The sequence below is a fragment of the Hemiscyllium ocellatum genome, chromosome 50 (assembly GCF_020745735.1).
Source record: "Hemiscyllium ocellatum isolate sHemOce1 chromosome 50, sHemOce1.pat.X.cur, whole genome shotgun sequence".
Lineage (NCBI taxonomy): Eukaryota > Metazoa > Chordata > Chondrichthyes > Orectolobiformes > Hemiscylliidae > Hemiscyllium > Hemiscyllium ocellatum.
Window position 1 is genome coordinate 9,129,024 of NC_083450.1, and position 12,139 is coordinate 9,141,162.

General features: G+C 57.5%; 1 protein-coding gene across 1 annotated transcript in view; it reads right to left on the bottom strand.

Moving 5' to 3' along the window:
- The window catches only part of LOC132805505 (ephrin-A2-like), a 73,963-nt gene that overhangs the window by 7,554 nt on the left and 54,270 nt on the right, over positions 1 to 12,139 (bottom strand). The window contains exon 2 of the mRNA XM_060820618.1: positions 5,190 to 5,506. Within this exon, the coding sequence (XP_060676601.1) occupies positions 5,190 to 5,506 (317 nt within the window). The remainder of the gene's footprint in view (positions 1 to 5,189; positions 5,507 to 12,139) is intronic.

Genomic DNA, 12,139 nt, shown 5'->3' on the forward strand with positions numbered 1-12,139 from the left:
GGTCTGATTCGGTCAGAATTTTAAGATGTCTCGATCAGATCCGCCCCACTCTCCAGCGCCATCGAGGGTAGGCCTCAGGCTCTCTCCAGAAGCCAATCCCACACCCCCCTGGCAGCGAGAACCATCCTTCCTCAGGGAGGGAGGGCGTCACTTGCCACTCCCACCGCCGACGATCGGTCAATGTGTCGACAGCACCGTTGCATCCTGGGACGGCGGTCATTGGCGCGGGAATGGGTCTCCATGTTCTTCCTGGTCGGTTCGGTCTTGGGGGGGGGGGGGGGTGAGGGGGTAAGGGGGGTGGGGGGGGGGGGGTTGAGTCCTGGAGTACGTGAACCCACCCTCCCACTCCGGCTCTCCCCTCCCCACCCTCCCCACCTGTTGCGCTTCCCCGCCCTGGCCAACAGGAGGTCGAAGGTCAAAGGTGAAGGGAGAGCAGGCAGCTGCCGATTTGAGGCCTAGCTGAACCGGTTCTCCCGACAGGCCTGGACTTGCCCGCCTGTGATTGTAATCCGCTGCCAACACACGGCAATCCGAACACAATTGCTGCGTTTAAAACCCTCCCCTCCTTCCAAACATCCTTTCATTTTAAAATTAAATCAAGGAACGGCTGAACTTTTCCTTACTACATTTCCCCTCAATTTGTTTTGAATGCTGGGATCGTTAACCCCTTAATTTTTCTAATTGTTCTTTCCCTGTTTTTTTTCTGATTTGCCGGACTTGTTAAATCCTTAATTCTTCGAGTTATTTCTCCCCCCACCAACCCCACGGCTCAGAATTTAAGATTCGGCGTCCAGGGGACATCTTGTATCCAAGATGGTGCCATTAATTGGCGACTTGTAGACTCTGCGCTGGGAGTGCAGTACCCATTCTCTCCCTCCGACGGGACTGACTAACTTCGAACATACCCGTGTTAAACAGATTCTGTCACACTCATCCCGTTTCCCAGAGGAAAATCTACCCAAAATCATCGCTTAGGCCTCGTTATTTTCTTAAACTGAACAGCCGTTGGCCACAGACATGTAACACACACCCCACACGAATGCCAGGCGATGACCACCTCCATTGAGAGAGAATCTAACCATCGCCCCCTTGACGTTCAATGGTGTTACCATCACTGAATCCCCCCCCACTATCAACATCCTGGGGGTTCCCATTGAGAGAGAATCTAACCATCGCCCCCTTGACGTTCAATAGTGTTACCATCACTGAATCCCCCCACTATCAACATCCTGGGGGTTCCCATTGAGAGAGAATCTAACCATCGCCCCCTTGACGTTCAATAGTGTTACCATCACTGAATCGCCCCACTATCAACATCCTGGGGGTTCCCATTGAGAGAGAATCTAACCATCACCCCCTTGACGTTCAATGGTGTTACCATCACTGAATCCCCCCACTATCAACATCCTGGGGGTCCCATTGAGAGAGAATCTAACCATCGCCTCCTTGATGTTCAATGATGTTACCATCACTGAATCCCCCCACTATCAACATCCTGGGGGTCCCGTTGAGAGAGAATCTAACCATCGCCTCCTTGATGTTCAATGGTGTTACCATCACTGAATCCCCAACATCCTGGGGGTTCCCATTGCCCAGAAACTGAACCGGACCCAGCCCCATATAAACCCAGCGGCTCCAAGAGCAGGTCAGAGGCTGGGAATCCTGCAGCGAGTAACCCCCCTCCTGACTCCCTCCCCCCTCCCCCGCAAAGCCTGTCCCACCATTGACAAGGCACGAGTCGGGGGGCGCGGGGGGGGGGGGGGGGTGAGGGAATACTCCCCACTCGCCCCTGGGTGGGGAAGGGGGGGTCAGCTCCGACAACACTCGAGAAGCTCGACACCATCCAGGGACAAAGCAGCTCCCCCTCCCCCCCCACAAACACCCCATCCCCTCCCCCCCACAAACAACCCTCTCCCTCCCTCCCCCCCAGTCACAGCAGCGTGTACCGTCTCCAAGACCCACTGCAGTGAGGCTCCTTATACAGCACCTTCCCCCAACCCCGTCACCTCTACCCCCCCTGGAGGGGGAGGGAGGGGTAGCAGATACATGGGGAACACCAGCCCCCTGCACCTCCCCCTCCGACACCCTCACCCCATCTCCCGATAGACCGGCACGAAATATCTCAGCCGTTTGTTCGGGAGGGGAGTCAGAATCCTAGAGATCCCTCCCTAACAACAGCGCCCGCTCCCTCAGCACTGACCCTCCGACAGCGCCCACTCCCTCAGCACTGACCCTCCGACAGCGCCCGCTCCCTCAGCACTGACCCTCCCACAGCGCCCACTCCCTCAGCACTGACCCTCCCACAGCACCCACTCCCTCAGCACTGACCCTCCCACAGCGCCCGCTCCCTCAGCACTGACCCTCCCACAGCGCCCGCTCCCTCAGCACTGACCCTCCCACAGCGCCCTCTCCCTCAGCACTGACCCTCCCACAGCGCCCACTCCCTCAGCACTGACCCTCCCACAGCGCCCGCTCCCTCAGCACTGACCCTCCCACAGCGCCCGCTCCCTCAGCACTGACCCTCCGACAGCGCCCACTCCCTCAGCACTGACCCTCCGACAGCGCCCGCTCCCTCAGCACTGACCCTCCCACAGCGCCCACCCCCTCAGCACTGACCCACCCACAGCGCCCACTCCCTCAGCACTGACCCTCTCACAGCGCCCGCTCCCTCAGCACTGACCCTCCCACAGCGCCCGCTCCCTCAGCACTGACCCTCCCACAGCGCCCGCTCCCTCAGCACTGACCCTCCCACAGCGCCCGCTCCCTCAGCACTGACCCTCCCACAGCGCCCGCTCCCTCAGCACTGACCCTCCCACAGCGCCCTCTCCCTCAGCACTGACCCTCCCACAGCGCCCACTCCCTCAGCACTGACCCTCCCACAGCGCCCGCTCCCTCAGCACTGACCCTCCCACAGCGCCCGCTCCCTCAGCACTGACCCTCCAACAGCGCCCGCTCCCTCAGCACTGACCCTCCCACAGCGCCCGCTCCCTCAGCACTGACCCTCCCACAGCACCTACTCCCTCAGCAATGACCCTCCCACAGCACCCACTCCTTGAGCACTGACCCTCCCACAGCACCCACTCCCTCAGCACTGACCCTCCCACAGCACCCTCTCCCTCAGCACTGACCCTCCCACAGCGCCCGCTCCCTCAGCACTGACCCTCCCACAGCGCCCTCTCCCTCAGCACTGACCCTCCCACAGCGCCCGCTCCCTCAGCACTGACCCTCCCACAGCACCCTCTCCCTCAGCACTGACCCTCCCACAGCGCCCGCTCCCTCAGCGCTGACCCTCCCACAGCGCCCGCTCCCTCAGCGCTGACCCTCCCACAGCGCCCGCTCCCTCAGCGCTGACCCTCCCACAGCACCCACTCCTTCAGCGCTGACCCGGTGATGGCAGTAGAGAGCGAGGCCCACAATGGGGATGAAACACATTTATTTCTCCCACCTCAGACTGCTGTCTGACCCTGGGGAGGAGGTGGGGAATATTTCGGGTTACAGTTTCTGTCTCCCCCAGGCCTGGATTAAGACATGTGAATGCAAGGCCTGTGCGTAATCCGGAACAAATCTCCCTCCCATGAGCAAATACATCAAAGGGAGCACGCTACCGAATTCCCTCTCACGCGACGGGCTGGAGCCGGCGTTAAAAGCCCCCACAGCTCCCCAGATGTCTCCTGGTGAGGGGATTATCTCTGGATCAATGCAAAAGATTGTTATAAAATTAATTTGTGAGATCTCAGAGCTGAGGGAGTGGGCCCTGTCAGAGGGTCAGTGCTGAGGGAGTGGGCGCTGTCGGAGGGTCAGTGCTGAGGGAGTGGGCGCTGTCGGAGGGTCAGTGCTGAGGGAGTGGGCCCTGTCGGAGGGTCAGTGCTGAGGGAGTGGGCCCTGTCGGAGGGTCAGTGCTGAGGGAGTGGGCGCTGTCGGAGGGTCAGTGCTGAGGGAGCGGGCACTGTCGGAGGGTCAGTGCTGAGGGAGCTGGCACTGTCGGAGGTTATGGGGTGGATATACCCCGATAGTGTTGGGTAAAAGTCAATAAACACTGTTTGAGTCTCAGAGAAATCTTTGCCCCCTGGTCCCAGGTGAGGAGCCTGTGTTGATTTTGTTGGTTTCTCACCCCTCAGTGTGCCCAGCAGCAGCCTGGCAGATCGACGGGGTCCTGCTGCAGTGGGTGGCTGCTCTTCCATCACTGTCTGTCTCTCAGTGAGAGTGTCTCCCCCTGACTGAGGGGATATCGAATGGGACTGTCACGGAGCACTGTGTTGACACACACACACACACACACACACAGGGATGGACAGGCACATTCTCCAGCTGTCAGCCTGAGGCTGGGAAACTGGATACACAGACCCTCATACACTACCCCCACCCCCCCCCCCCCACACACACACACACACACACACAGAGACACACACACAGACACACGCACAGACACACACACAGACACACACACAGACACACACACAGACACACACACACAGACACACACACACAGATACACGCACACACACACAGACACACACACACAGACACACACGCACAGACACACACGCACAGACACACACGCACAGACACACACGCACACACACAGATACACGCACACAGACACACACACACACATACACGCACACAGACAGACACACACACACACAGATACACGCACACAGACACACACACAGACACAGACAGACACACACAGACATAGACAGACACACACAGACACACGCACAGATACACACAGACACACACACACAGACACACACACAGACATACAAGCGCACATAGACACAGACAGACAGATACACACGGACACAGACACACACATAGACGTACACGCACACACAGACAGACATACAGACACACGCACACAGACACACACACAGACAGACTCACACACAGACAGACTCACACACAGACACACACAGACATACACGTGCACACAGACACACACAGACATACACGCACAGACATACACAGACACACACAGACATACACACGCACACAGACACACACATACACAGACACACGCAGATGTACACGCACACACAGACAGACACACACAGACACACTCACACAGACACACACAGACGTACATGCACACACAGACGCAGATAGACACAGACACACTCAGACACACACAGTCGTACATGTACACACACAGACACACACAGACAGACAGACAGAGTGATACTTACAGATATAGTAGTAGTTGGTGCCAGGCCGGAATTCGAAGCCAAGGGAGAAGGGGGTAAACAGTTGTATCTTTTCCAGGAAGCGGACGGGGGTGAAGGGGGCGAATGGCCGGTCACATTCCCAACGTTTGAAGGCCTTGCTGTTCAGGCTGCATGTGTTGTACCCCTCCTGGTCCACCATGTAGAGCTGGAACCTCTCGGCCTGGGCCTGGGCCTGGGCCTGAGCCTGGGCCTGGGCCTGGGCCTGGCTGTAGTGGGGACACACAATGTCCACGTAGTCGTTGATGTGAACTCGCACTGTGTAATTATCCCCATGGAACCTGGAGAGGGGGGAACAGCAGCTTACAACAACAACTCCAGGGCCGGGATTGGGGGGGGGGGGGGGAGGAGGCAGAGAGAGCACAGCAAGATCCCACAGACCGCGACTCGCCAACGTCTCCCTCCCCCCTCCTGAGAGCACAGCAAGATCCCACAGACCGCGACTCGCCAACATCCCACTCCCTCCTGAGAGCACAGCATGATCCCACAGACCACGACTCGCCAATGTCACCCTCCCCTCCTCCCCGAGAGCACAGCAAGATCCCACAGACCGCAACTCGCCAACGTCCCCCTCCCCCCCGAGAGCACAGCATGATCCCACAGACCACGACTCGCCAACGTCTCCCTCCCTCCCGAGAGCACAGCAAGATCCCACAGACCGCGACTCGCCAACGTCCCCCTCCCCCCGAGAGCACAGCAAGATCCGCGACTCGCCAACGTCTCCCTCCCCCTCCCCCCGAGAGCACAGCAAGATCCCACAGATCAGCGCACAGACCCAGACCGTAATTTGCCAATGGCTCCCCCCCTCAGAGCCCAGAGAGAGGGATTCACCAACGGCAACTCCCGTCCCACCAAGAGCACAGCATGATCCCACTGCTCAGCGCGCAGACCCAGACTCTCAGCGAGATCCCACAGACTGTGATTTGCCAATGGGTGCCCCCAGAGAGCACAGCGAGATCCCACTGGCAGTGGGTCACACCCCTCCCCACCCCGAACACACAAGATCCCACAGTCCACATTACGCCATCTTACAGCCCAGCAGGCGGACACAGACAAACAGCAAGGCCCCACACACAGTGACTGGCTCATGGGGTCAGGCACAGGGGGCTGGAGGGGGTGACAGAGATAGGGAGGGGGTGTAGGGGGTTGGAGGGGGTGACAGAGATAGGGAGGGGGTGTAGGGGGATAGAGGGGGTGACAGAGATAGGGAGGGGGTGTAGGGGCTGGAGGAGGGGACAGAGATAGGGAGGGGGTGTAGGGGCTGGAGGAGGGGACAGAGATAGGGAGGGGGTGTAGGGGGATGGAGGGGGGACAGGGATAGGGAGGGGGTGTAGGGGGCTGGAGGGGGTGACAGAGATAGGGAGGAGGTGTAGGGGGATGGAGGGGGTGACAGAGATAGGGAGGGGGTGTAGCGTCTAGGTGGGGTGACAGAGATAGGGAGGGGGTGTAGGGGCTGGAGGGGGTGACAGAGATAGGGAGGGGGTGTAGGGGCTGGAGGGGGGTGACAGAGATAGGGAGGGGGGTGTAGGGGCTGGAGGGGGTGACAGAGATAGGGAGGGGGTGTAGGGGATGGAGGGGTGACAGAGATAGGGAGGGGGTGTAGGGGACTGGAGAGGGTGACAGAGATAGGGAGGGGGTGTAGGGGCTGGAGGGGGGTGACAGAGATAGGAGAGTGAGAGAGGGGATGGTAGGGCTGTGAGGGGGAGGGTGGTGGCGGTAGGCGAAGGAGGCTTGTGGGCGGAAAGTTCTGGAATCTGGAGCAGGGAGGGCGGAGGCAGGAAACTCGGGAATAGCGTGCGATGAGTGTGCACTCTGTCACACAACCGTCACCTCAGGGAGAGAGGAACAATCTCCTCTGGTAACCCTCAACCCTCCGGCTACTCGGTGACTCACTGAGGAGACTTCCTGATCCCTGAGGGCGACCAGGAAATCCTCATGGATACTATCCCAGAGAGCGGCCACACCAACCAACACCAACAGTGTAGAGGGAGCTTTACTCCGTATCTAACCCCGTGCTGTCCCTGTCCCTGGGATGGGGGGGGGGACAGTGTAGAGAGAGCTTTACTCTGTATCTAACCCTGTGCTGTCCCTGTCTCTGGGATGGGGGGGGGAAACAGTGTAGAGGGAGCTTTACTCTGTATCTAACCCCGTGCTGTCCCTGTCCCTGGGATGGGGGGACAGTGTAGAGGGAGCTTTACTCCGTATCTAACCCCGCGCTGTCCCTGTCCCTGGGATGGAGGGTGGGGACAGTGTAGAGGGAGCTTAACTCTGTATCTAACCCCGTGTTGTCCCTGTCCCTGGGAGTGTTTGATGGGATAGGTGGTGAGCTCTGTTTGCGTGCGTGTGGGGAATGGCTTGGGGGGGGGGGGGGGGGGGGGGAGACGGTGAGGACGCTGGTATTTCTGTCTGCGATCGAAGCTTGAGCAATGTCCACCCCCTCCCCACCCCCAGCACCCTTCCTCCACGCTAGTGCCCACCTCCCATGAGGCTCTCCCTCACTCTGGTAGGGAGTTACTCACGGTGGAGGAGGAAACTGCAACAATGTGTGTCTCTCATTCTCTGCTAAAATGATCGTGCTGGTGTCTGTGGGGGGGGGGGGAAAGTGGGGTGCGTTCTAGGGAGGGAGGGTCACACAGACGCTCTGCAATAAGTCCCTCGCTGCCTTGCAACAGGCTGGGGCTGTTTTCCCTGGAGCGTCGGAGGCTGAGGGGTGACCTTATAGAGGGTTATAAAATCATGAGGGGGCATGGATAGGGTAAATAGACAAGGTCTTTTCCCTGGGGTGGGGGAGTCCAGAACTAGAGGGGCATAGGTTGAGGGCGAGAGGGGAAAGGGGCAACTTTTTAACGCAGAGGGTGGTACGTGTATGGAATGAGCTGCCAGAGGAAGGGGTGGAGGCTGGGACAATTATAAAATCCCGACAATGGATGGGGACATGGAGAGGAAGGGTTTGGAGGGAGATGGGCTACTGGGACGAGACTGGGTTAGGATATCTGGTGGATAGGCTGGACCGAAGGGTCTGTTTCTGTGCAATAGGACAACAACACAGCGCTGAGGGACGGAGGAATCTGGGTGTTGAGAAGGATGAGTCAGGTCAAGATCATTTGCAGGTGGAGGGAGGGATGATGGAACAAAGGAATGTAACAACAGATACTCGGAAACTGACGCTCAGCGGGATCTCCCAAACTTTGACAAGGTGAGACCACACCTGGAGGATGTACACAGTTTCGGAAGCATTATAAGAAGGATTTTAACGCAATGAGACAGACCCAGCCCCCACCAGTACTGTACCGCAGTGTTATACACGGACAGACCCGTCCCCACCAGTACTGTACCCCAGTGTTATACAGGGACAGACCTGTTCCCACCAGTACTGTACCCCAGTGTTATACAGGGACAGACCCGTCCCCACCAGTACCGTACCCCAGTGTTATACAGGGACAGATCCGTCCACACCAGTACTGTACCCCAGTGTTATACAGGGACAGACCCGTCCCCACCAGGACTGTACCCCAGTGTAATACAGGGACAGACCCGTCCCCACCAGGACTGTACCCCAGTGTTATACAGCGACAGACCTGTCCCCACCAGTACTGTACCCCAGTGTTATACAGTGACAGACCTGTCCCACACCAGTACTGTACACCAGTGTTATAAAGGGACAGACCCGTCCCCACCAGTACTGTACCCCAGTGTAATACAGGGAGAGACTGGTCCCCACCAGTACTGTACCCCAGTGTTATAGAGGGACAGACCCATCCCCACCAGTACAGTACTCCAGTGTTATACAGTGACAGACCCATCCCCACCAGTACTGTACCCCAGTGATATATAGGGACAGACCCGTCCCACACCAGTACTGTACCCCAGTGTTATACAGTGACAGACCCGTCCCCACCAGTACTGTACCCCAGTGTTATAAAGGGACAGATCCGTCCACACCAGTACTGTACCCCAGCGTTATACAGTGACAGACCTAACCCCACCAGTACTGTACCGCAGTGTTATAGAGTGACAGATCCGTCCCCACGAGTACTGTACCACAGTGTTATACAGGGACAGACCTGTCCCCACCAGTACTGTACCCCAGTGTTATACAGTGACAGACCCGTCCATACCAGTAGTGTACCCCATTGTTATACAGTGACAGACCTGTCCCCACCGGTACTATACCCCAGTGTTAGACAGTGACAGACCAGTCCCCACCAGTACTGTACCCCAGTGTTATACAGGGACAGACCCATCCTCACCAGTACTGTACCCCAGTATTACACAGCGAAAGACCCGTCCCCACCAGTTCTGTACCTCAGTGTTATACAGGGACAGACCCGTCCGCACCAGTACTGTACCCCAGTGTTATACAGGGACAGACCTGTCCCCACCAGAACTGTACCACAGTGTTATACAGGGACAGACCCGTCCCCACCAGTACTGTACCCCAGTCTTATACAGCGACGGACCTGTCCCCAGCAGTTCTGTACCTCAGTGTTATACAGGGACAGACCCGTTCCCACCAGTACTGTACACCAGTGTTATACAGGGACAGACCCGTCCCCCACCAGTACTGTACCCCAGTGTTATACAGGGACAGACCTGTCCCCACCAGTACTGTACCCGAGTGTTATACAGGGACAGACCCAGCCTCACCAGTACTGCACCCCAGTGTTATACAGGGACAGACCTGTCCCCACCAGTTCTGTACCCCAGTGTTATACAGGGACAGACATGTCCCCACCAGTACTGTACCCCAGTGTTATACAGGGACAGACCTGTCCCCACCAGTACTGTACCCCAGTGTTATACAGGGACAGACCTGTCCCCACCAGTACTGTACCCCAGTGTTATACAGGGACAGACCCGTCCCGACCAGTACTGTACCCCAGTGTTATACCGGGACAGACCAGTCCCCACCAGTACTGTACCCCAGTGTTATACAGAGACAGACCCGTCCCCACCAGTACTGTACCCCAGTGTTATACAGGGACAGACCCGTGCCCACCAGTACTGTACCCCAGTGTTAGACAGTGACAGACCTGTCCCCACCAGTACTGTACCCCAGTGTTATACAGGGACAGACCCGTCCCCACCAGTACTGTACCCCAGTGTTATACAGGGACAGACCCGTCCCCACCAGTACTGTACCCCAGTGTTATACAGGGACAGACCCGTACCCACCAGTACTGTACCCCAGTGTTATACAGGGACAGACCCGTCCCCACCAGTACTGTACCCCAGTTTAATACAGGGACAGACCTGTCCCCACCAGTACTGTACCCCAGTGTTATACAGGGACAGACCCAGCCTCACCAGTACTGTACGCCAGTTTTATACAGGGACGGACCCGTCCACACCAGTACTGTACCCCAGTGTTATACACGGACAGACCTGTCCCCAACAGTTCTGTACCCCAGTGTTATACAGGGACAGGCCCGTCCCCACCAGTACTGTACCCCAGTGTTATACAGTGACAGACCCATCCCCACCAGTACTGTACCCCAGTGTTATACAGGGACAGACCCGTCCCCACCAGTACTGTACCCCAGTGTTATAGAGGGACAGACCCGTCCCCACCAGTACTGTACCCCAGTGTAATACAGGGACAGGCCTGTCCCCACCAGTACTGTACCCCAGTGTTATACAGGGACAGACCCAGCCTCACCAGTACTGTACCCCAGTGTTATACAGGGACAGACCTGTCCCCACCAGTACTGTACCCCAGTGTTATACACGGACAGACCTGTCCCCATCAGTTCTGTACCCCAGTGTTATACAGGGACAGGCCCGTCCCCACCAGTACTGTACCCCAGTGTTATAGAGTGACAGACCCATCCCCACCAGAACTGTACCCCAGTGTTATACAGGGACAGACCCGTCCCCACCAGTACTGTACAGCAGTGTTATACAGGGACAGACCCATCACCCCCAGTACTGTACCCCAATGTTATACAAGGACAGACCCGTCCTCACCACTACTGTACCTCATTGTTATAGAGGGACAAGCCCTACCACACCAGTACTGTACTCCAGTGTTATACAGGGACAGACCCCTCCCCACCAGTACTGTACCCCAGTGTTACACAGCGACAGATTGTCCCCACCAGTACTGTACCTCAATGTTATACAGCGACAGATCGTCCCCACCAGAACTGTACCCCAGTGTTATACAGCGACAGACCTACCCCACCAGTACTGTACCCCAGTGTTACACCGGGACAGACCCGTCCCCACCCGGTACTGTACCCAAGTGTTATACAGGGACAGACCCGTCCCCACCAGTACTGTACCCCAGTGTGATACAGTGACAGACCCGTCCCCACCAGTACTGTACCCCAGTGTTATAAAGGGACAGACCCGTCCCCACCAGTACTGTACCCCAGTGTTATACAGGGACAGACCCATCCCCACCAGTACTGTACCCCAGTGTTATACAGGGACAGACCCGTCCCCACCAGTACTGTACACCTGGGTTATACAGTGACCGATCCACCCCCGCCAGTACTGTACCCCAGTGTTATACTGGGACAGACCTGTCCCCACCAGTACTGTACCCCAGTGTGATAGAGCGACAGTCCTGTCCCCACCAGTACTGTACCCCAGATTTGTACAGGGACAGACCTGTCCCCACCAGTACTGTACCCCAGTGTTATACAGGGACAGACCTGTCCCCACCAGTACTGTACCCCAGTGTTATACAGGGACAGACCCATCCCCACCAGTACTGCACCCCAGTGTTATACAGGGACAGACCGTCCCCACCAGTACTGTACCCCAGTGTTATACAGGGACAGACCCGTCCCCACCAGTACTGTACCCCGGTGTTATACACGGACAGACCTGTCCCCACCAGTACTTGACCCCAGTGTTATACAGGGACAGACCCATCCCCACCAGTACTGTACACCAGTGTTATACAG